The 25,753-nt window shown below is 35.7% G+C and overlaps 1 protein-coding gene across 1 annotated transcript in view; it reads left to right on the top strand.

Moving 5' to 3' along the window:
* Positions 1-25,753, top strand: part of BCKDHB (branched chain keto acid dehydrogenase E1 subunit beta) — a 240,503-nt gene that overhangs the window by 86,937 nt on the left and 127,813 nt on the right. Inside the window, exons 7-8 of the mRNA XM_079146543.1 lie at positions 7,612-7,709; positions 9,995-10,105. Coding sequence (XP_079002669.1) covers positions 7,612-7,709; positions 9,995-10,105 — 209 coding nt within the window. The remainder of the gene's footprint in view (positions 1-7,611; positions 7,710-9,994; positions 10,106-25,753) is intronic.

The following is a 25,753-nucleotide window of genomic DNA, read 5'->3' as shown; positions in this document are numbered from 1 at the left end:
GATATGAAGGAATTTATGTAAATGAAAAAATACTGATTTCTAAATGGAGGCATGCTATACAACAATACACAGAAGCAGATGCTGGGTTATAATGTATATGGAGGTATAAATAATACTTGCCTTCTTTTATAGCTTGACCTTGGAAAGATTTCTTATTTTTCTAAGTTGGAATGAAGTATAAAACCTATTTAGTGTATGAAAAATTAGCTTGTGAAAATGGAAGTGAATTGCTGGAGACCAGTGAGAGAATTCTAGATTTAATACTTGATTGGTTTTAGGGAAAACAGCAATAATTTATTTAATCCTGATTATATTTTCTGTTTTTTTTTTTTTTTTTAATATGGAAGTATAACATTCCCTTTTCTTAAAATATGCAATTGTTGCTATTAATTTTTAAGGCTTATGGTGAGGATCAAGCTTGATATGTGGTCATATTTAATATTTCTACTGAAACCCATTTGGGGTAGATTTCAGTCCAATATAACATAGTAGTTATGAACTTGGACTATAGAATTGTCACTTACTATCTTATAACTTTAACAAAGGTACTTAATGCCCACACCTATTTTCTCATCTGTAGCTTTGAGATAAATCTCATATCGATCACACTGAGGTGTGAGAATAATATAAGTTGATACATTTACGGTGCTTAAAACAGTGCTGAATATATAGAAAAGCTTCAATGAATATTCACTTTTCAATTATGATCAATATATTCGGGTTTCTGTATTTCTCATCAAACTGATTTTTTTTCTTCTCTTAAGTGCTGTTTATAATATAGATGTGTTGGATATTTCTCAGTTGGCTCTTTTCCTCACATTTGCCCATCTGCAATCCCTGCTGCAAGGCTGGGGTTGGAAGCTAGTGAGCGGTATTGCCCTCACCTTCTTCAGTTAGAGCCTGTCAGTGGGCGGCACCTGTGCGAGTTTAGAAGGTGGTAGGGAACCATTGAGGTTTTCAAGTTACCTCAGATAGTGGCCGTTGGAGAGTTTGCTCTGCTGCAGCAACTTTTGTTCTGCAGCATTGATGGTGGTAGCATTGGAGAGAGGCCTTTGGTGGGGACTGTCCTGCTCAGTCACAGCAGATGGTAGTTCCAGAGGTATTACCTGTTTGCTGATCTCTAGGTCGTGCTAGTTCATCATTCGCTCCTCTGTCTCTTTCAAGTCTTTGCAACAGATTCTCTGAATTAAATCAAATTCTTCTGGAGAGATTTTTGGTTGACTGCTGATAAAATCAGTAATTACTGTTCTGTCATGTGCTGAGGAATTTTGCAGTCTAATAAAGAAATCATAGATCCTCATGTTTTTCATACCTTAAAGTGATTGCCTTTTGTTGATTTGCCCTGCTAACTTTTTCTGACTACTCTCTGCATTTAGGAAGTAAGTAGACCACAGTTGATGTGTGGTGACTAGTGGAAACTACTGTTCTTCATGGGTAATTTTATATTATGGAAACTGAGGGACTTTGGGTACTAAAAGCATAATGTGAAAAATATCTATGATAATACTTCAGTGTTGTGAAGTCAATGAAATATGTTTTGCATGTATTCATTGATTGTAAATTGCCCATTTCTTTCTCACATTTCAATGACTCTGGAATTGGAATGTAGCTTAAAATAAACAGCATCATGAACTCACCTTACCCAGGGGTTGATGGTTGCTATTACCTGCTCAAGCACAAATATCAAAATGAGTACCAGTACCTATGGGATATGTATCCACATCTGAGAAAAAAATTCCAGTGATATCAGAGAACTCTTGACAATGAGGTTCTGAATAGCTGCAGTGAGTAGGAAGGGCAGGGAAAATGGAGAATCACAATAGCTTAGCAACTTTTTGAAGCAAAAGTCACAAGTAGGCTGTACCTGTTTAGTGGACTGGCTTGAGAGTGCCATACCAATTTTTAGATTTTTTTATGAATCTATTTAAAAATGACTGCATCATCGATATACTTGGTGACACAGAAAATGATGTTCTGTGGAGAAACATGGACACTGATGATTGTAAATGAAAAGTGAGTGAGAAGAATTAGATTTTGGATGTAAAAAAGTTGTGTAAACAGCTTAAACCAATGTATTTTGCTTATATTTTGTTTTCATGTATCAGAATGATAATAAAAAGTCCTGTCTATTAAAATTTTTCTTTCAATAAGAATAAAGTTAAAATTCTAAGAATGAATTAGTTGAATTGGCAGCTTTTTCCTTCTCAATGCATAAAATAATATTACATTGTATAATTGCAAATGAAAATTAAAATACTCATTTTCTTTCTCAGCATAATTCTTTTTATTGGATGATTCCAAACTCCTTGTGTTGATGTGGAATGGCTTTATAATATTGCTATCATCAGCAACTTATTGAAGCCCTAGCAACTTAAGTGAGTCTCTGTATCAAAATAGAAAATAAAAAGGACTGGGAATGTAGCTCAGTGGTAGAGCATCCCTGAGTTTAATCCCCAGTACAAAAAAAAAAAAAAAAAAAAAAAGACCTTCTAAAGCAAAAACACTTATAAAGACATTTACAATCTTAAATTCATACCTTATATGTAGAAGTACCACAGTGTGAGAAGTTTCCTGGTTACATGTAAAATATTTGCTGGTCCTGACTAGCTATTGTATTTTTATTTAGACAACTTGATTGGCTATTGTTTTATATTTAGTGATCAGGAGTCTCTAGCAAAATGCTACCTGGCATGTATAGATACTGAATTTATGCCTTCACATCTTCTCTGTGGCTAGTCAGAATGCTGTTATTAAATTTATCTGAGAAAATAAGCAGATCACAAATATGACCCCCAGTGTTGCTGTGCTCCTTTTACAGCTTTTTAACAGCCTCATTTTCTTTATTTGCCCTAACAGTTCTAAAACAGAATTTGTTTCACAAGGACTGTGCCTCTCTATCAGTTTTATATAGAAAATGTAGCAGAAATAGGAATAACTCTTCTTAGGATGAAACTTTCTTTATAGCCTTAATGACTGTGTCCTTGAATGATTTTAAATTGTAATGCAATTTTCTTCCTAAGAACACAAAAGACGTCCATGGTGATTATCTTAATATGCCCTCATTCTGTTCCTATGATGTTTCTATGATTACAGGTGTGCAAAAAATAATAGAATATGTTGTGAGAGACCATAAGATTAATTAGATGAAGAGATGAGGCCAGAAGTGGGCTTCTGGTTGGCTGGATCTTCCCCTCTGTATCACTCTTCCCCAATAGACTATAAATTCTGACAAATGAGAGTAGGCTTTCTCAGGCATGGGGATTTTGAACATGCTGCGATAATCAGGCAGCATGAACTAACATTTTTGAAAAACACTCTGTTTCCTCTTAAACAGAGAACATTTATGTTTTCTCACTGTAACATGTATAATGTAGGGAAACTGGCATTATTGGATATTAGAGCCCAGAAGGAGAAATGTCCCTGTTATCTCCATGATGGTCATAGTGTGCTTTACAGGGGAACTTGCAGCAGTAGTAATTAAGTGATTATTTTCTTGCAGAAGCTTTCTATACAAGTTATTAACATAGTTAGGCAGAAGAAATTATAAAATGCACCTAGGTATGTAATTTATAGGTTTCAGTATTCATCTTTACCTACAATATCATGTAAACCTTTTTTTTTCTTAGATACATGTGCAAGCACACATTTGGTTTTACACCTCCATTTCTTTGTGTATACTTTTTCTTTCTACATGGAATGACCCGTTTTCTCTCATGTGGGTGTTTGTTTTTAGGACCTCCATCAATTGTACTCTCTTGGTAAAACCTTGGTCCTTATAAATGGGTCACTGTCTCCTCTATATTCTTGTTCTTATTGCCAATTATCATGATTTCAATTTTGGCTGATAATCTCTTTTCATCTTTATAACTCCTGGTTGAGTCTGTGCCTCTCTGTTGTATGGACTGCCTTTTACAATTTCAGTCAGCATCTCACATGATGCTTGTATATACTGGGTACACAGTCACCATTAAATGAATAAATGTATCTTGTACATGGAGTATATGTCATTTACATACCCTTTCTCTTTCAAAATTGTACAAGGTACTTATCAGAAGAAAATTGGAAGAAAAAAGGAGGAGGATGGGATATAAAGTGGTCAAAAAGAGCTAATTAATACCATGAATCTCTAAGTGAATGTGTACTATGCATATAAATTCATTGGGTGTACAAGAAGTCATATATATGGAAATTTTATAATGCACTTAAAAAACTCTATCCTGTTTGTTTTATACTTTTGATTTTTCTAAGTTGTATATTTCATCATTATGTATTTGGAGCTGAAGGATTGGAGTGTTCATTAGTGCTGAGATTTGAATGTGATCAGCTTGTGGTAAATGGAGTGGGCTCAGTTAATGCTACTGCTGTGAACATAGGAATCAATAGTATGACCATACACAGTGCTCTTTAGCTCCCAGAGAACTGTGCTGTGACCCCTGTTACTTGCTCTTTCCAAAAGTGCAGAGCTGTGAGGTAGGAGTGCAAGAATGTTAATATGAAATAACCTCCTTTAAGAATAAGTAGTGTTTAAATTAATGCAGCCACAAAGTACTTCTGAATTGCAACTTGCTCTCCAGGTGATTTGTTTGCCAAGTTTAAATAAATGAACATATTAAAATTGTATTCTTACTCTCCTGCTCTCAGGATTAAACTGATGCAAATCTAAGTAGATAATTTTTGGTTGTTTTTAATATAAGACTCTCCCTGAATCTAATTCTCTGCATGACATATTTTGAGTAGAAAGTAAAGCTTTGTTTGCTATGTTAGTCCTTAATTAATTGTTAAAATAATGAGGCCTTATTTTTCTGAGTAATTTAAGACAACAGTCACTCCCTGGCAGCTTTTCCAAGGAGAAGGGCCAAGATGCTAACCCATTTCTTTTGCTATGCCAGCCCTTAGAGTCCTGTGTTCCAGGGATTTGCTAATCACCAGTTGGGAACTGATTTACAAGGCAGAAAAGACAGGACTCTTGAGTGGTGCACTGATTCACAAGCAAGCTGGAATGTGTACTGGCTTCAAGCCTTGTCTACTGGCATGCACATCTTGCTGCCAACCAACTTGAGGATGGCAAAGAGCCTGCGTGTTACCTCTGGCCATTTGTCATCAGTGTTGTTCTTGACCCTCACATTGGTTAATTGCTAAGTAGAATATGCTACTCCAGTTGAATATGTCTCCTTGTCTGTCTGTTTGTACTGCCATTTATCCATCCATCTGTCCATCCAGCATCCACCCATCCATCTACATATCCAGTACTGGGATTACTGGGATTAGGATCTCAGGGAATGGGTTGGAATTAATCTCTGAAGTATTGTTTGTGATCAGAATTAGATATTGTCTGTAAAGGAACAGAGAGCAAATATTTCAGATTTATAGGCCATTTTGTCTCTGTTAACTACTTAGCTTTCTGTTTTAGGGTGAGACAGCCATAGGTAGTGTGTCCATTAGTGGCATGGCTGTGATCCAATGAAGTGTTGTTTACAAAAAAATTTGACTTGTAAACAGTAGCTTGCTTGTTCTTGGATTCGACAGTGGAAGTATTGTTTGTGTGCTATACAAACACTTTTAAAAAAAATTTTGATGCTTATGTTTTCTACCATTGCTTATGTCTTAGGTTTGTTAGCTTAATTATCATCTGCTTTGAGATTTACCTACAAAAGATAATTTTATAGGTTTTACCATTTTTCTTTTTCTTTTTTATTTAAACGTTAATCATTTAAAGTTTTCTCAATTCTCCCGGGTACTGGTTATTGATATGTCATTGGATTATTGGATTCGAAATACAAGTAAAAAGGAATAAAATTCCAAAGTATATCACTGTAATAACACCATTAAATGTAGTAGTTTTGCTTGTAAACGTGATTTAAAAAACTATATTTTGACATGAAAACATGGCCAAGATATATTGCTAAGTTAAAAAAAAAAAAAATGTCAGTTGTAGAAGGCTTCTGAGCAGTGTACACAATGTGATTCTATTTGCGAACAGAATAGAATAGGCCTATGTATATTTGTACTTGCATATTATAAATATCTGAAAGTATACCAATTCCAAGTACTTGGTTTTCAAGCAAATGAAATTAACTGTGTTCAGTTTAAGTTGGGATAATTTACCGAAGGATAATAAATAGCTTATTGATCTCTGAAGTGCCTCAGGGTCAGGCATAGAGCGCATATATTTAGAAGCAAGTCCCAGAATAACTGGCTGTGCAGAGATGCCCCAGCAGATATCAGTGGGCATCTTGCTGCAATTTGAATGACTGATGCCACTGAGCCTAGATGATGAATTCGCCTCCACTGTTTCCACTATAGAGTGAATTCTGGACAGTTGGTGCTCTTTTGTGTAATTGTCTTCCAATTCAGAGTCTGCCATGGGTGCATTTGATTGGCAGAACTTTGGACCTAACTGCAAGGGAATCAGGGAAAGCAAGTATGTGGAACTCACTTCTGTTGTGGACAAAGGGCCCTGCTTCATAAGATAGGGGATGCACCAAATGCAGGGAAAGGAATCAGAAGTTGAATGCCAGGAAGAAGGGAGCTGAGCACTGTAGACACCAGGAAATCGTTCACAGGTTACTTCTGGGCAGAGGAGCTGAAAGGACTGACAGGAGAGCAAGGGAGGCTTTTACTTTCATTTTACTTTTCTGTGCTCCTTGTACATAATGATATAATAAAAGAACTGTGGGGAACATGAACAAAGGGAGCGACAGTTTTTCCTCAAGCTATTGTACTATTCTCAGAACTCAAGAAAATCCTCCAAGCTAGGCAATTTCATCAACTTCTTACTTAATTTCATTTTAAAAGTCACTCTGTAATTTCCTCTGATTCACTCAGCTCTGTATCACATGTACCTGGTTGGGCAGAAAAATCATGAAATGGTTTTAAACCTCTGTCATACCAGTGATTTCTTCTTCCTTTTGGGTTGGCGGAGCTGATTTTTGAGGTCTACAATATTCAACTTTGAAAATTGAGTGTTGTCAATTCGTATAGTTAATTGTTTATAGAGGCAAGATGTAAAAATAAAATATACTTAAAAATTTGGTCCATTCCGAATTTTTTTTCATGTTTTTTACCCCCCATATATTTGCTGCTTGATAGAAAATTGGTGTGAAAATTTAACTCAGTTCAATAAAGTTTTAGCAGATATGGTAACATTTTTTTAACTTTTAAAAAAGAACAACTTCAGATTTACAGAAAAAATGTGGAGATTGTACAGAGTTCCCATCCACCCACACACCCAATTTCCTGTATTATTAACATCTTATGCTGAAATTGCTACAATTAATAAACCAATGTTGACACATTATTATTGGTTAATGCCCATGCATTATTAAGATTTCCTTAGTTTACAACTAAAATCCTTCCTCCCCACCCCCCTGTTCCAGGATAGCTGATATATTGTATAAATTTGCATTGTATACATTTATATTGTACTTGTTCACTTGTGATTTAATGTCAGGGAACCATATAATAAATGCTATTTCTGTTTTAAATAATGTGTGGAATTCGGAAAAAAAATAAAATAAAGCTTTGTCACAGTGAAGTTCTTATACTTTTTTATACACAAATGTCACATGAGAAAAAAATAATTAACCTTTTGTTTCTTCCCCAAATGTTTAGTGGAGCAGGTTCCTGTAGAACCGTACAACATCCCCCTGTCACAGGCTGAAGTCATACAGGAGGGGAGTGATGTTACTCTCGTTGCCTGGGGCACTCAGGTCAGTAACCTTGAGTCCCAACTGTTAAAGCCCATGTTGTGCTTGGAAGCCTTCATATTTAATCCTGATATAAGAAGAATTGAAAATTATGTTTTTTTTATATCTTAAGTCTGTTTGGTGCTACTGATGCCGATCCCTGTCAACTTTATTAAGGTATAATTGAAAGATAAAAATTATATCTATTCAAGGTATACAGCATGATCATTTGATATGTGACCATATTGTGAGATGATGTGATAATCAAATTAGCACATTCATTACCATATATCATTTGTGTGTGTGTGTGTGTGTGTGTGTGTGTTGAGACACAATTTACTCTCAATTTCAAGGAAACTATAGTATTAGCTATAGTCATCAAGCTATACGTTCAGTACTCAGTATTTACTCATCTTATGTTTGAAAGTTTGTGTTACTGATTTCTGAATGGAGGTACTTATTCTGTTATATTGTAATATGTAAACATGTGGTGAAGTCATTAAAATACGTTGATCGTTTATAAAATTGTATTCATTAAAAAACCTTTGAATCACATTTTGAATATTCCCACCATTTGTTGCTGCGCTTAACTTATGATCTTTTTCATCCCTTTCTTGTCATCTCTCATTAATTTGCTGGCCACGTGGCCCACCCAGTGGTCCAGCCACAGAATTCCACGCCTTTCCCTTTTCCTGGGACCTTTCCATTGATCCACCTTAGCTTTACCTAGAATTTGTGGTCACATTTCTCTACCTCTAACTTTTTGTTTTTTGAGATGTATTCTTGCTATATTGCCCAGGACAATCTTGAACTCCCAGGCTCAAGTGTTCCTCCTGCCTCAGCCTCCCAAGTAGCCTGAACTACAAGTGTATACCACTACATCTGGCACCTTGAATCTCAGAACTTTTTATGTCTGGTTGTGGCTTCTCTTACATTCCTCTTCTTTTAAAGAAATAGTTTTTCTGTGTTAAAGAAAAACTACTTTAGAAAATTTAAGACAGCATAGTATAAAGATGATAACAAAAGTAAATTTGCAGTGTCAAATTTCCTGCTCTCCACCTGATTTTGACCTGGAGAGCTGCAGTCCTTGTTGCTCATCTGCAGTGGGGTAACTGCTCCGTGGGGAGTCGCATAGGGTGATGGTGCCCATGGTGGTTGTGCTGAACTTTTTTTGCCTCTTTTGGTTCACGTTGTCACTCCCATTCCCCAGTTTGTGATTTTGCTTTTCTTTTTAATGGGGTGTGTTTGATACTACCTTCCACAGTTTGCTCTCCATCATACCCACCACTTTAGTGCTAATCTTTCCCTTCTTCCCTATGTCTTTGAAGAGGAGGCATCAAATTTTTTTATAACTAGTGCTACAAATCTGTTTCAGAGTCTATTTTCTATTCCATTTACTATCTCTGGCATTGAATCCTGTTAGTTAGTCCCTCTCTCCTGCATCCTCAGTGTCTCCTTTCCATGTTGCTGTTATTAGAAGGGTATGTGTCTTTTCACTCTCTAAATAGATTTTCCTCTTAAATGCCATCATATCTTCCTCCTTGCTTTCATTGCTAATCTTGAATTATTATTTTCTACTGACTTGTGTTTAATTCTTTCCCTTCCATATGTCCTTGTACTTAGAAGTTGTTACCACTAATGCACTAAAACTGTTTTTAGTAATTTTCTAATCTATCTCTTAAATCCAGCCCTTTTCCCATTCTCAGGTATGGACACTGTCTACTTCTCTGTGAAACCTTTTTATCCTTAGCTTTTGGGATGCAGTGTCTCCTGTGACCCCTACCCTCATCTCTTTAGCTTTTTTGTTTGTTTTTGTTTTATTTTTAGTGAGCCCTTGTTCTGCTATTTCCCTTCAGTGTTGGTGACCTACAGGGTTTTGTAATTTTTGCCTTTTACTTCTTCTTTTCCATGGTTTTCCTACAATTTCTATTTCTGTGCTTTACTTACCTTCTGTGCACTACCTTTGGAATTAATATCTCTGACATTGGCTTCTTTCCCTTTCACTATGAATGTCTTTTCAACATGCAGAGGTAAAGAGGAAAGAGAGTATTCTGAGCAGACTAAATGGTTAAAAACAACAACAACAACAACAACAACAAAAAGAATGTCTTTTTAGCTGTTTTCTAGATATCTATACTTGATTATTTTGGTGGAATGTGGGAGTCAACATGGCTAAGACAATTTATGAATTCTCTGTGCAGATCAGTTCCTCTGACTGTAAACCGTATCTTTCTGAATGATGTCAGCATTCAACAGATGTTTAGGCTTGACTCTTTCTAGTCATTCTCTGCATACTTTTCTCCTTTTAGGTTCACGTGATCCGGGAGGTGGCTTCCATGGCACAAGAAAAACTTGGAGTGTCTTGTGAAATCATTGACCTGAAGACTATAATACCTTGGGATGTGGATACAGTTTGCAAGGTATAAATATAATGTTTATAGAGCATCATTGCTTCAAAACCTTGGGTCGTACTTTTTGGATATTTGCAAAGAACTGTTTTGCGATTGTGAACTGCATGAGCATTTTCACCTGATTTAAAGCTTTTGAATTTGCAGTGTGAAAGGTATGAGTGCCATGTCATCAGTGTAATGCTCAAGGAGCCAAATTAGTTTCTTTTTCCTCTGACAGTTTTTTCATTTAAATATTACAAAGCTGTGCCTTTGATGTAGTCAGCTTGGGGTGAGTCATGTGAGCAATGAAGTGTTGCAAATAAGGGACTTTATCATGGATGTTGAAGTCACCTGTTTTTAACTTCTTATTGGTTATGGCTCAATATGTTCAATAAGCAAGCAAGGTTTAATTTAGCCCATTAAATGGTTTTACTGAATTTTCATGCATCTTCTCTCTAAAGGTGATGGGGATGGATTATTTTTTAAAAAGTTTCTCTCTGTAAATAGCCTTAACGCTGTGAATCACTGGGTATTATGTTGTAGGATTATAGTCGCTCTGACTTAGAGCTTCTCTTGATCTTTGGCCTGCTGAGAACAATCTTATTCTTACTATTAATGGGATTTATATAGTTCTCTGTCAAGAATATTGTTTAGTTCTCATATACTTGTGTATGACTGTTATCTTTTATACTAATGTCTAGATAATTTAAAGAGTATCTGTTCTCATATTGGCACATAATAAACATTAAGCTCTTTCTGTGATGGTCTCATCTATTGAAGTCTAGGTAATAATTGCTTTTTTTTTTTTTGGATTTACTGTTGGAGCAAGATCCTAAGACCTAGAGTATTTGCCATTTACTGCGTTTCCTGTTTTTTTTTAAAGCTTTGGCAATCTCATAACTTTTGCAGTCTATTTCTTATGTTATATGAATATAATCTATAGACACTACTCTTGTGAAAGCATAGGATATTTTTAGGTGAAGATTGTTTATAATTTAGTGGAAGATTAAAGACTTGTTACAGTAAATGTTTTTGTGGACTCATTGGCATCAACAGAGCACTTGCAGGATTACAAATGGTTTCAACAATATCCTAAGCCCTCATGTATGTAGATGCCATAATTAAGAGCAGTATTTAAGATTGAATTATTCATAACTGCAAGAAAATAATTCAGTGCTTTTTTCAGGCATTTTCAAATCAAGTCAGACCCTGGGTTTTCTCTCAAATAGTCAAATGCTCCAATTTCTGGTTAAATTGGAACTTGCTACATGTTTGAGTTTGTGTTTTCAGAGTAGATGGTGCTTCTGCATGGGGATATGATGTTTTGTCCTGGAGTGGTGAGGTGTTCTGCTGTGTGGTCAGGGCAAGCACTTTTAGAACTCTTTTTAAACTTATTTATATACCTTCTACATTCAAAATGGATTTGTAGTAGCTTACAGTAAAGCACAAACATAGCAACACCCCAGGTTGTAACCATGAAAGTAAAGAGAAGAGAGGGGAAGAAAGAAGGTGGTAATTATTTATATTTGTATCCATTTACTTTTGCCCTCCTTTCTTTATGGTCCTGGAATATCCACTCATGATTACAATTTCTTGGCAACCATGAAATGGAAGTGAATTTTCTTATTCTGATGGAGGGAGAGTAGCCATAAAATCCTGTAGGAAAAATAAAATTTTCTAGTGAAAATTGGGTAGTTTTCTCCTGGAGGTCAGGATTCTCTAGAGGGGAAATATAATGATACACCTTTCAGAACTTTACACAGAAAATTCCAAAATATTATTCAGGAAATTTAAGATGCAAACAAACTGAAGCCTATTTATTTTGAGTACCCCTTGTCCAAAATGTTTGGGGCCAGAAGTGTTTCATATTTTAGAGTTTTTAGTTTTGGAAAATTTGCATGGACATTATCAGTTGAGTTTCCCTAATCTAAACATTTAAAATCTGAAGTGCTGTGAAATCCAAAACCTTTTGAGCTTCTTGTTGGTGTTCAAAAAGTTTTGGATTTCATAGTATTTCAGCTTTGAGGTTTTCAGATCAAGATGTTCAAACTTGTACCATGTTAATTGATTGTCAGGCCAAGAATAGCCAAGGCAACCTTGAAGAAAAGGATTGGAGAACCCAGTTACCAAATCTCAAAATGTGTCATGGCTGCAGTAATGACAGTGCTGAATTGGTATAAAGGTACACAGAGTCCAGAAAGAGATCTGCTGGATTGAGGACAAAGTGGCATTGCAATTCACCATGGAAGAACTTGTTTTGTTCAATAACTGATGTTCATTAACCCCCACCACACCACCTTCAGTTCCAGATGGATTGCAGATCTAATTGTGAAAGAAAGAAGGATGAAGTTCTTGGGGAAAAAGCATGGTGAATTTATTTATTTATTTTTGGTATTTAGAATTGAATGTAGGGGCCCTTTACCATGAAGCTACATTTTCAGCTCTTTTTATTTTTTATTTTGAGACAGGAGTCTTATTAAATTGCCAAAGCTGGCCTCAAACTTGTGATCCTGCCTCAGTCTCCTGAATAGCTGGGGCTGACAGGCATGTGCCATTGTACCTGGTGTGAATGTCTTTATGAACTTGTGCACTAACAAAACCCTAGCATTAAAAAAGAAAAGCTGATAATTTCTTCAAAATTAAAAAAAATCAAAAGGACACTAGTAAGAAACTAGACAATCCAGAAGTTTGGAGACACTCAAGGAAATTTCCATCATGAAATATTAAGTACTTTGATAATTTAAAAAAAAAAAAAAGCAGACATCTCAAGAGAAATGTGGCCCAAACTTTTGAGAGTTCACTAAGGTAGATGTCCAAATGACCAATAAAAGTTGGTCAATTTCTATAATCATCAGGAAATGCAAATTAAAATCATAATAGGACCAGAGACCTGTGTGTTAAATATTAAAATACTAAATGTTGGCAAGAATGTGAAGCATCCAATCTTTCATATATTATTGATAGTACTATAAATTGGTTCAGCCAATTTGGAAAATTGTGAGTATCCACCTAACGCCTGTAACCCAGCAATTCCACATACCTACCCACCCCCATCATATATATATATATATATATATATATGATATATGATATATTTGCATCCAGTAGAAGTGTACAAAAGACAAGTACAAGAATGTTCATAGGCACACTCTGACTCTTTCTTATAACTTTATACTATAAACTATTTAAATGCCCATCAACCAGAGTATGGATAAATAATAAGTAAATAGAATATTGTTTGGCAGTGAGAATGAATAAACTAAAACGCTAATGAAACTGTGTACTCATCTCAAACACAACTTAAATAAGGCAGAATTCAAATAAGTATGTAATGTATAACTTTTTTAATATAATATTCACAATAGGCAAAACTATGGTGTTATATGTATTACTCTGGACCAGTAATTAGCATGAGGATAAGTTAATAATTGGAAAGGGACATGAGGAAGTAGTATCAGTTGCCAGTGACAGTTTCTTATTGAAGAAACTTTTCAGTAACAAATTATTTCTTCAACTTGTTGAAGAAATTTTAGTAAACATCAGTACTAAAATTCAGTTTTTGAAAATGCAGTACACTCGTTTTGTGCATTTAAAAAACTTTAACTGACATGTAATAATTGCATGTATTTATGGGATAGAGTGTGCTGTTTTCACTTTTTATATATATCCTATACTTCAACAAAATGCATGCAAGTAAGTAAATTAAAATTGAAAAGAAGCATTAATCTCCCTCTGATTAATTTTCTTTACTTTTTATCACTCTTTGAATATTTCTTTCTGAAAATCCTAAATCCAAAACGCTCCAAAATTTGAAACTGCTAAAAAAATTTTTAGATTGTGGGTTTTCAAATCAGGAATGCTTAGCAGGTAAAGTCTATGCCAGTGTTCCAATACCCAAAATATTTTAAAACCTGAAATATTTCTGGTCGCAGGCATATCTGATAAGGAACGCACAGTCTGTACCGTGCACCTTTCTGTCAGCTAAGGGAGAGCCTTGCTGTGCTTTATTCAGCAGGGGTTTCTTTTGTCCTGCATCTCTGTCCACATCCTTGTTCAGTTTCTCGTTATAACCGAGCTCTGTCTTACTGATGTGAAACAGGAGCTCAGAAATAGGGCTGTGCTCACCCAGGTCTTCCCAGGAGTGAGAACAGTGGTTTAGGCTGTGAGCTTGAATGGATTTTCCTGCTGAGGTTCAGACCACATTCAGAATGAGTTAAAAGTGAGCTGCCACTTTAACAAAGCAGTGGCTAGGCAGGGAGGGCCCTTGAGGAGCTGTCACATTGGAAGGGAAGATTTTTCTTAAATTCAGAGAAGCTGCCTGTGAAAAATAAGATCTTGATTTGGCAGGAGAATGACAAGCTTTGAAAGGAACTCAGAATTTCAATAATCATCTTGTCATTTAATTTAGAGTCGGTTACATACAACACTGAGAAACAGAAAATGAAAAAATTTTTCAAAGTGTAGGTGATGCCCATATTTATCAAGAATATTACCACTTATTATTTGGACATAATTACACATTCACTGAAGATTAAATTGTGTGAATTGCTGAATTAGATGAGGGTTTGTCTTTACACCTTGAAATTCTTTTGTTTCTCTCTTTCTCTCATGCCCTGCCTCCCCACATTTAATTCCAAAGCAGATCTTGCTGGCTTACACAGTATGTCCAAAATCTGACCACCGTTTCTGGTGTTACCCTTGATCCTGCTGCAGACGGCTAGCATTTCTCACCTGAGTTTTGGCCCTACCCTCCTAACTACTGTCTCTTGCTTCTGATCTTCCCTTGCCATAGGAAGAGTTTAATCATAAGTCACACAGTATCCCCTCTAGTCTCAAGACCTCAATAGTTTCCCTTTAAACTTGTTAAAAGTCAAGTGCCTTACCAAACCTATAAGGATGTAATCTCACCATTCCACACTCCCACTGCACATCCACCCTTCAGGAATTTCTCTGTCCCCAGATATATATCCTGGATCATGGTTCACTCTGTTAGGTCACTGTGCAAACTGATTCTCATTAAGGACCTTCTTGACATGATTGCTTAGGATTTATTTCCTTTTGCAAGACTCCCATCTGTCTTTCCTTTCTTTTTCTTCATACCATGATTGTTATGGTTTGAACGTGAGGTGTCTCCCAAAAGCTCATGTGTGAGACAATGCAAGAAGATTCAGAGAACAAATGATTGGGGTTTGAGAGTCTTAACCTGGTCTGTGAAGTAATCCCCTGATAGGGTTTAACTCAGTGGTAACCAAAGTGGTGGGGTGTGGCTGGAGGTGGGACTTAGGATGTGGCTTTGGTGTATATATTTGTATTTGGCAAATGGAGACCTCTCTCTGTTTCCTAATTGCCATGAGGTGAGCTCCTTCCCTCTGCTACTCTCTTCCTCCATGATATTCTTTCTCACCTCGAGCCCCGAGAAATGGAGCCAGTCTTCTATGGACTAAGACATCTGAAACTGAGCCCTCAAATAAACTTTTCCTCCTTTAAAATTGTTCTGGTTAGATCCTTTAGTTACAGCCATTAAAAAGCGACTAAAAATCTCATCTAACAAAATGTTATTTTTTTAGAAGTAGTACATTTTATTTTCTTCTCTTTCCACATTTTTTATTGGTGCATTGTAGTTGTACGCAATGGTGGGCTTTGTTGATATATAGTGTGTGTGTGTGTATATATATATATATATATATATATTTGTTTTTTTTTTGTACTGGGAATTGAACTCAGGGGCACTCAACCACTCAGCCACATTCCCAGCCCTTTTTTGTATTTTATTTAGAGACAGGGTCTCATTAAGTTGCTTAGGGCCTCACTAAGTTGCTGAACCTGGCTTTGAACTTGTGATCCTCCTGCCTCAACCTTCTGTCACTGGGATTACATATTCTTACATTTACATAACATAACAAATGATTTGGTCAGTATTATTCCTAGCATTTCCTCCCTCCCTCCTTCCCTCCTGTCCGCTAGTCCTTTTCCCCTACTCATCTTCCTTTTATTTCCTTTTTAAAAAATTTCTTCTTTTTAGAGATAGGTGACAGTAGAGTGTACTTTGACATATTTTACATACATGGAATATAACTTATTCTAGTTAGGATCCCATTCTTTTGGCTGTATATGATTTGAAGTTTCACTGGTGGTGTATTCACATATGAATATAGGAAAGTTATGTCCAGTTCATTCTACTGACTCAGCCATAAAAAAGAATGACTTTATAATTTTTGCTGGTAAATGGATGAATCTGGAGACCATCATGCTGAATGAAATAAGCCAATCCCAAAAATCCAAAGGCTGAATGATCTCTCTGATATGCAGATGCTAACACATGCATGAGAGAAAATATACAACCTTGACCTTCTGATTTTGGCTTTATTTTTCATAATGGTATGTAGAAATTTTCCATTTAAATTTTCATTAGAATAGGACCAATTTATCATCTCTAGAAGGTAAAGTGAAATAGATTTTATGGTAAACTTCAGCTATCTGTAATTTTTAAGAAGTGACTTTGTATGGATAATTACATTTTCTGTATGGATGAGAGTTACAATTTTATGTAGCAGCTTTTAAAACTTTTCTTTTGAATGTGGATATTTCCCAAACTTGAAAACTTACCTTTTCTCAAGGAAAACATACATGTGATTTCATCTTGGAAAAATCAGTTCACGTGAACATGCATTGACATGTGAAGACATTTTTATTGATTGAGGTGTGTGATCGTTTACTTCTTTCATCAATGTCTGTTCTTAATTTTTTAATGGTTTTTAAGCCTTTTTAAAATTTAAATTTTATCTTATTTTTTGTTGCCTCCTTGTTACCTAGCTATACTTGGATCCAGAAGACTATAACTGAGAAATGTATGTTGGTCAGAGAAGGTGTGTGATGTTTTGTCATGAATCAAGAGCACGTTTTACGTTCAAACCTTATTTTATCAATTTGCGCTTTTCAGAGCCTTTTTTCCTTCTGTTTCCTTGTCTGCATTACAGGTGGGTCATTGCCTGGAATTTTAGCTGGAAGAGATCATCCTGGGTTAGGCTCATAGCCCAGGGTGCACAGCTTTGGGTGAAGGATTTTCTCTGTTCAAGTACATGGTGGTATTGTCTCCTTGCTTCCACTCTCTGCCATAAAAAGCACCATCTTACTTTCCTGAGGTTCTCTGCAAATATTTTTTTAATAATTTTTTTTTTAGTTCTAGATGGACATACCTTTATTTTATTTATTTATTTTTATGTGGTGCTGAGGATGGAACCCAATGCTTCACACATGCAAGTCAAGCGCTCTACCACTGAACCATAACCCCAGCCCATATTTTTTTTTAATGGAAAATTTTTAACAAAATCAAGAAATGATATAGAAAAGATCTCTCTATTCTGTCTGGTCTTCTCTCCAGCTCTTTCTCTTACCCTTTCCTTTCTCATTTAAACATAAGTTATACAGCAAAAAGTAAGATTTGCCTGAAGACAGGAATGGTTGTTCTTTGGCTACTTTATCAGGGCACTCTAGTTTTGGAGTATTTTGGGGTTACTCTATCATAGGAGCAGGGCAAGACCTCGGAGATGCTGCAGTCTAATGCTCAAAGTCATTCTCCTGTGGCATGAGGGAGTGTCCCTAATTGGAGGGTGCATTCAGGGTCCCTGATTGGAGGTTCTTTCCTCCTGTCCTTACACTCCTCCACTGTTTCCATTCTTGCTACAGAAGACTTCACTGTGGGCACTGGATAAAGGTAAGACAGATATTAAGGCTAGCAGGGTAGAGTGAGGTTCTGGGAGTAGAGATCTCAACAAAAAAAGGAGAGGGATATTGTAAGAGTGGAACTGGGAAGTAGTTAAACCCTGATGGTTGGATATGTATAGTTGCTTATATATCAGAAGGACCAAATGCTTAGTCTTTGCATTGGTCTCTGGGTTGATCAGTGTAAGTATTTATAGAGGAATAGTGTGCCACTATTGGTTTAGAAGACCAATAGTGAAGACCCATTGATTAAATTAGATTTAACTCTAATTTTGTAGTCTTCAAGTTTGGTTTTTAAATTTTTCATAGGGTTGATTTAACCTTGATGCATTTCATTTTAAAAAATTAAGATGGCTAATACTAGCAAATTAATATGTGGGGCCTGGACTTTGTGTTGCATGACTTGAAAGTGGTTTCATGGGAAAGCTGAAGTATTTGCTTTCAGAGACTCCTTAATGGTTAAACACCACCAATTATGGACATTTAAAAAATTGGTTGTCTGGAGCTAATTGAATAATTCAGTCGACTATTAGCCATTTTGCTTGAGGGTATGTGTGAGTGTGTGTATATGAGAGGGAAAGATGTGGAGGGAAGGAGGGACAAATGGTTGGGGAGGGGGTGCTGGTGGGAGAGGGAAGAAGAGAGAGAACAAAAGAGAGACTGAAAACAAGAACTCAGTCAGGGGTAGTTGGTAGCTAAAATTAGGAAGGGGAAGGGGAAAGGAAGTTAGTAATCACCAATGACCACTAGAGGCCTCTCTTAGGCTGGGTTTTACAACTATCACTAGGTTTTCCTAATGAGGCTTGATTATCATTGTAAATGAAACATATTTTATGGTATAGTTCTGAATAAATAGTATGACAGGAGTTTTGTTCTAGAGCATGCATTATGATGTGACCTAAATGTTTTCTTTAGTTTATGTATCAGAATAACTGATGATTGATTCGACTGAAAACAACCAATTAGGAATCTTTTCTTTAAATATATCTTAAGTAAAAACATGTAATCAAAGAATGTTACCAGTTTAAATTATATGTCTTTTTGACAGTATAAGAATATTTGGAGTTTTAAGTTATTATTTATTTAGGTGTTGAGTATTTTATACTCTTGATGGTAGACCTTAAGTAAAAACATTTTAGGTCATATGTTAAAAATTGTGTGTATTTCTTTATGCTAAGGATAAACTTCTAATATGAAAAGCTTTTAAGAAACAATGCAGCAGTCTTAGAATTATTACCTGGGGTAACAGTAAGTTTTTTCTTTAGGAGTAAGGAAAACAAGTCTCAATTTTAGTTTGAAATTGTTTTTGATGTGATTTGACCTTGCAAAGAAAGTGGATAGGACATTGTCCTCCTGTTTGATAAGAAAAGATTGCTATGTTTTTCCAAAATAGGAATGCCAATAGTTTGGAACTTGGTCCCACTTGCTAAGCCATCTTTCCTATGGGATTTTCTTTGTCATGATTATAGCATGTTAATTGTTTTACTAATCAGAACACATTTTGGGCTCTTAAATGTATGGGGATGAGATTACTACATATATTGCCCTGGCTGGTGGCCTTTGTCCAGTTCCTCTTAGGCCCACTGCAGGCAAGGAGTTTTGTATATTTTGTATATTGCTAGATCCCAAATAGTTAACTAAAGTGTCTAGAATGTAGTAGGTGCTCATTATAGATTCGTTGAAAGATCTCATTCAATTTTAAAAATAATCCATGGTCTTTGGTTTTTAAACTGGTAATCTTTGCAGGAAAAAGTACACTGAGAGTATCATTCCTGCCACCTGATTTATTTTGGTATGATCTCAGTAGGTTTTTCTGACCTAATTTTGTGTAATATACTTTATATAACAGAACTTACCATACTTCCCGGTGAGTGAAAAAAGTTTAAAGTACATCTTATGCACATCTCCTTTCATATTAAGTTCTTCTAATGATGTCATCGTAATTATATAGATAAGGGCTTTTTCTATGAAGGTCTAGAAAGCTAAGGTTTGGAGAAGGTGGAATAACTGATAGCTGGGGAGGGGCAGGGCAGGCTTTATTCTGTTGCTGGGTGCCAGAGCCTTCACTTCCTTCTTATAACACGTACTTCTTAAGCAAAGATTGAATAGAATTTGTAAATATTTTCTAGATTTGATGAAATACCTGACTTGTGATGTGATTTGAATGTAATTTGAAAGCATAAGAGATATTGGCAATAGAAGTGTATTTTGGGGGAGCGGTAATACTTTTAGTTCATGTCTGTTTTGCGCCAGGCTTTTCTTAGACCATGTGTGTTCTGATTTAATCCTTTTCAGGTATTCCATATGCTGAGAATTACTATTCTTGTTTAGAGAGAATAAATTGAGACTCAGAAAGCTGAGAAACTTCCCTATGTCACTCAGTTTATAAGTGGCAGCACTGCAAGTCAATCTCAGGTCTTAAATTCTTGAAACTTCATTTTATCATAGTACAATAGTGCCTCGTGTTAGAATATTTAGTTTACAATTAAATTATTTCATGCTTTAAAAATTATCACTTGCGAGTTTTACTGATCAAACACTTCTAAATTTCAACTTGTAGCATATTTGCTAACATGTCTAGATTTCTTACACATTTACCCACTTATGATAATTCTTAAAACACATACACACATACATACATATAATGCTTAAAATACATACACATATACACACGTATGTAGAAGACTTTCCAAAATACTATGTGCACTTTGAAAATCACACTAACATATTTTCTTTCATATGATGTTACTTGTTTCTTTCTGAATAAAGCAAGATTAGGTTGTATAATTATATTTTCTATTTCTAATCCTGTTTGGTGTGTTTTTGAACTATCCCTTTATACACTTAAATTATTTGAGTTTGACTCAAGATTTTTGTTTTGTTTAAACTATTTGCTTTTGTTGTTCCAAATAATAGTGAAGAGAAAGAAATGCATTACCTCATTTCAGAGTTTAAAATGATCATATGCATTGTGCTCTTAGTTTAACATGTTAGGCACAGTGTAAGAAATCTTAATGTGTTGTCTTTTTCTGCTTTTCTTGATGGTCGTTTAATTTACTCTTTCCCATTAAACTTACACTTGGAAAATCAGTTTTTTTCCCCCTTTTGCTATTATAATAAAATCCTAGTTTTGCAGGGTCTAACTATGATAATTTCACTTAAATATATTTATTGAAACTATGGTCCACAAAGGCTTTTAAAAAAGGAAATTACTTCTTTATTTCATTATTCAGGCCACCCTTATCATCCGTGGCTAGTCAATCCTTCCAAATACATATCCTCTCTAACACGGTCTCATTGCTTTTCTTCCTGGAACTTGGTTTGTCTGTTGTTTATGTATATTTTTTACATTTTTAATTGCTATATGGTTTTTTATTTACCTGTTGTACATCTTAAGTTTGTTTTTAATATTTTATATATTTTTGATGATATTGTGATAGTAGTAGTTTATAGTTTTTCCTTAATTTCCATTGTCTTTTTCTTTTTCAGGGTATCAGAAGAGATTTTTAAAATTAAAGTTAGACTTTAACATGACTACAAAATATATAATATAGCAGAGCTTCTAATGCAAAACCACATTTCCTCTTCTTTCCTTACTCCCTAAATGCTTTCAACCGTTTCCGTATTTTGTTCTTTCATATCACTCTGATATGTTGTATAGATACTTCTGCTATAAGAATATCTATATTTTTATAGTTATTTCTGCCAAGTCCTGAGTTCACCACAGATGCTGACTAAAATTAACTGAGTTTATGGAAAAAATAGGTTGGACTGACCATTTAAAAACCTTTTCAGCTTTGTGGTGAGAGCAAGGAAGAGTTTGTAACTAGTCAGAAAGGATGGAGCCTGTTGAGTGGCAGAGTTAAGGACAAATTGCATCAAAAGTTAGGGGGACCATGCAATAAACACCTTTCCAGGCAGAGCAGACAGGCCTGCCCTGGCCAGGAGGCAAAATGCACAATACCACTCTTTTCTGAGACTGAGTCAGGAGCACTGTGGTTATGCTTTACCGTTCACTTTGTTTCTCAGTGGCATGAAATGGTAATGTTCTGGGGCAAATTGCACAGATGCCAACACGGCTAGGCTAGTTGCTGCCACCTTTGACTGAAGAGCATGTTTCCCACTTGTGCCAGGAAAATGAACTCCTTTGCCCAGTCCATTCCCTCACAAGGTTCACTGCTGATTGGCGGATGCTGGCTCCCATTTTCTTTTCGGTTATGATGGAGACTGGAAAACAGTTTTCTTTACATTCTGTCTTGGATTAATTATTAATCCCATTAAGTGGGATTAATAATTAGGGGACCTATTAAAATGTGGAGAATATGTAAAAAATGTTTTGTGTAATTCAAGAACAGGAGGTCCATTATAGTCACATGCGGATCATTGTCCTCATCCTCTGACTTTTGATTTTAAGCAATATTCACTCACACTAAAATGGCACGTCGCCATTTTAATGTGCCTGCATTACCTGCTATTCTCACTTTGTCATTTTCTTGGTTTATTTCTTCTACCGATTACCTTTTGATTTTAAGCTCTTGAATTCAATCTCTATATCTTTTTCTACTAACATTTCCTGGTATCTCTTGACTTCTCATTATGTTGGAAGGTGGTGTTAATGCCCTCTACTACCTGTCATGCTTTCCTTCCAATTCCTATTTTCTGTCAGCTAGTTATTTTACATTGCCAAGATTGACAATATTACATTCTTTTCTTTGTTCATAATTAAATAACTACATTTTCTAAGGTATTAATCTATAGATTAATTCTAAAAGTTGAAAAACAATGAATACTTTATATTATTATGATAAAATAAATATTCTTTACCACTGAGATGATGGTGGGGTACTGAGGGGTATGGGGTGTTTATTTTATTTTTACTTCAGGTTCAATGTCTCTGATCTTCTGACCCTAAAAGGAAATTTTTCTGGTGTCTTGATCAAATAGTTTGTCTTTTCTTCTGGTGCATTTGCTGAAAGTCTTGCTGTATTTTAGATGCTTCATATTTGGACCATGGCATTCTTTTATATCTTTTTGAATTTTTGTAGAGTTTTTAATTAACTTCCATTTTCTATTTGAAAAAGCACAAGCCATTAAAATATGTTGAGGATCCTTCATACTCTTTTTCTCTCTGTTTAAACCAAAATATGAAATGTTATGAATAACAAGTAATGTGGGGTCCAAAATCCACAGTATGAAATAGTCAACAGAGTGGCTTATGTATTACCCACTCCCCCAACCCTTCCCAGCAGCATGCTTAGGCAGTCACTGCAAGGCTGCTCCAAAATTACATGGTCATATCTATCAGTCACATTTGAAACAGCAGCCTAAACCAATACCAAGATGAGCTGTTCTCTCAAGGAAGCCCCACTGTCTTCTGCAGTAGGGTTTTTGTGCCAGGCAGACCTGGTCCCTGGAAGGGTGGTGGTGTGCTGGGGACATGATTCCCCCAAGCAGCTGAGTGAAGTTCGGAGGCTCATATTGAAAACTGTAATTTTGGATATCATTAAGAATTTGCTGCAGTTTCTATTTTCAAACTGCCCCTCCCGGCTTGGGGTCAGAGCCTTGAACTTCTCAGCCATCTCTGGGCAAAGGCTGTCCAAAGACACAAACTCAAACTTAGGCATCTTTTTCTGGAACAGCAAGCTTCAGGAAAGATAAGCTGTGAGGTGTCCTCTTCTACGTCACCCACCCTCTGATCACTGCCGCCTGCTGCCGTCCCTGCAATGCGTCCATACTATCTCTATGAATGCAGGTTTATTTTTGCCTTTTCAGAGTTCTCTGATTGTCTATTCCCTCTTGACCCACCCCTCTCTAAAACTGCTCTCAGATGCCCTCCTGATGCTTCCCTGGTAACTCTGGAAGACACCATCTCGTGTCCTGCCACTTCCCCTGTCACTGTTTCTTCCTCATTTTGGGGGTGTCTGCATACCCCAATTAACTTCTTCAAGCAAAGAGTTTATGGGATGGGAATGCTTTCTGACTCTTGAATTGGAAAAATGTCTATATTTTGTACTCATGCTTGATGGATATCTGACTGTACACAGAATTTTAGGTTCATAGGAACTTTCACTTAGTACTTTGAAGATAGTATTTCATTGTATGCTTGTTTCATTTTGGGATAGAAAATTTTGATATCAGTTGATTCTCCTTCTTTTGTAAGTAATCTCTCTTTTTTTCTGGTAACTTCTGTGATTTTTTTTTTTTTTTTTTTTGGACCATTCCGTACTGAAATGTCAGGTGTGAGTCTACCCGTGAGTCTCTTTCACTCCTCATGACTTTCCTCTGGGAAAAAATAAATTGTATTTTTTGAGTATTTTTAAAAAATCTTATTTTCCAAAAATTCTTACCATGGTGTGATAGACCCTGGTTGGACTCTTTGTGTTTCCTAGTTTTGGTCTTGTGTTTTAGCAATGTTTTTGCCCATTTTCTCTATTCTTTTAATTCTTATTTTGAATATTTTAATTTCAGTGTGGATTTTTTCCTTTATTCAGTTCTTTTTAGCACCATTTCTTTTTTGTGTTTCTCTGTGTGTATGCGTAGTGACTTCTTTAGTCATTGTCATTGTACAGATTGGGTTTTTTAAAGGTCTGTTTTAGAAATTATGTTGCCTAACTAGTTTTTGGTTTTGGCCAGATATATTTTTCTTTAGTTGCTATTATTGATTTTTCTATATAGCAGAGAGTTTCCCCATTTGTCTCTTTCTTCACAAGGCCTTTGTCCTATGGGAAAAAATTGCACAGATCTGTGCACCTGGGCGAGACTTTGCTCTGAGGTGAATGGATGGGACATCCGTCCTGGTCAGAAGAAGTGCTGCAGATCGTGCAGGTGGGGTAGTTTTGATTCTTGGACATCAACACTTCAGTATCTGCTTATCTTTGTAAGAAATTTGAGTGATTTTATCAGTACATAGCTTCTTCTCCTGAATTGTCTCTGGGTTCAGTGTTGGAAAGCTATGTTTTGTTTGGGAGAAGTGGCGAAGTTGGTGCTGTGTTTCTCTTTAATTCTGCTGTTTTCAATGTCAGTTCTTCATATTTTTAAGTGAAATTTATTTTTTAACTGGCATGTAGAAACATAAAAATCACTCATATTCATGGGGTAACATCATTTTCCATTCTTCGCCTACCTTCCACACCTGCTCATGGGCCTGCCTCTTGGGGTCAGGGATTAGCTCCCTTTTCCACTTTATCCCTCACATGTCTGGGTTTTTGCTTCCTTTGCTCTTGTTTTTTCATCACACATCTGGAAGAGAATTGTTTCAGTTCCCTTTATCTCACAATCACTGTCCTTCCCAACCTTGTTGGCTTTGCTGTTACAGGTGTTTTCTCTTTTTCATTCATTTCCTGTCTTGGAGAGAAGTGAGACAAAAGCACAAGCTAAGTCTGTCATTTAGAACCGGAAGCCTTCTCTGTTATGTTTTCTCATTTTTTTTTAACAGGAAGCTTAATGACTTGTGTATTTTGGTCTATATAGTGTTTTTTCACCGTAATATTATTCATTCCAATAATTTGTGTTGATTTTATCAAATTTTCTGGGTTGTTAATCATATTCTGCAAGTCAGGCCAATTTTGTGTTTTTAAAACTATATTCTTATTTATTTATTTATTTTTTATTTAGCTAGAACTTCTGAACAATAAGTAGAAAATGGAAAGTATTAACTTCATCATACAGGTTCCTGTCTTATTGAGAAAAGTATCCAGAATTCCCTGCACACTTAGTGTTTTAGAGCAAAGGAATTTGGCAGTAATAGCCAAATACTGGATATCTCTTATGATTATTTTATCAGAAGCCACAATTCAGAACTGGGGAAAGGTGAGAAGGAAAAGTTAGCTTTCTAAAACAGTGAAGTCCTTCCAAGGGAGTTTATCAAATTTTAGATTATAAGGATGGTTAATCATTCTTGAGCAGCAAAATTAATATTTTTTGACACTAAGTCAATTAAAAACAAGTCATTTAACT

This window comes from Sciurus vulgaris (assembly GCF_902686455.1).
Source record: "Sciurus vulgaris genome assembly, chromosome: 7".
Lineage (NCBI taxonomy): Eukaryota > Metazoa > Chordata > Mammalia > Rodentia > Sciuridae > Sciurus > Sciurus vulgaris.
Note: the sequence above shows the minus strand (reverse complement) of the source record. Positions and strands in the feature narration are given on the sequence as shown.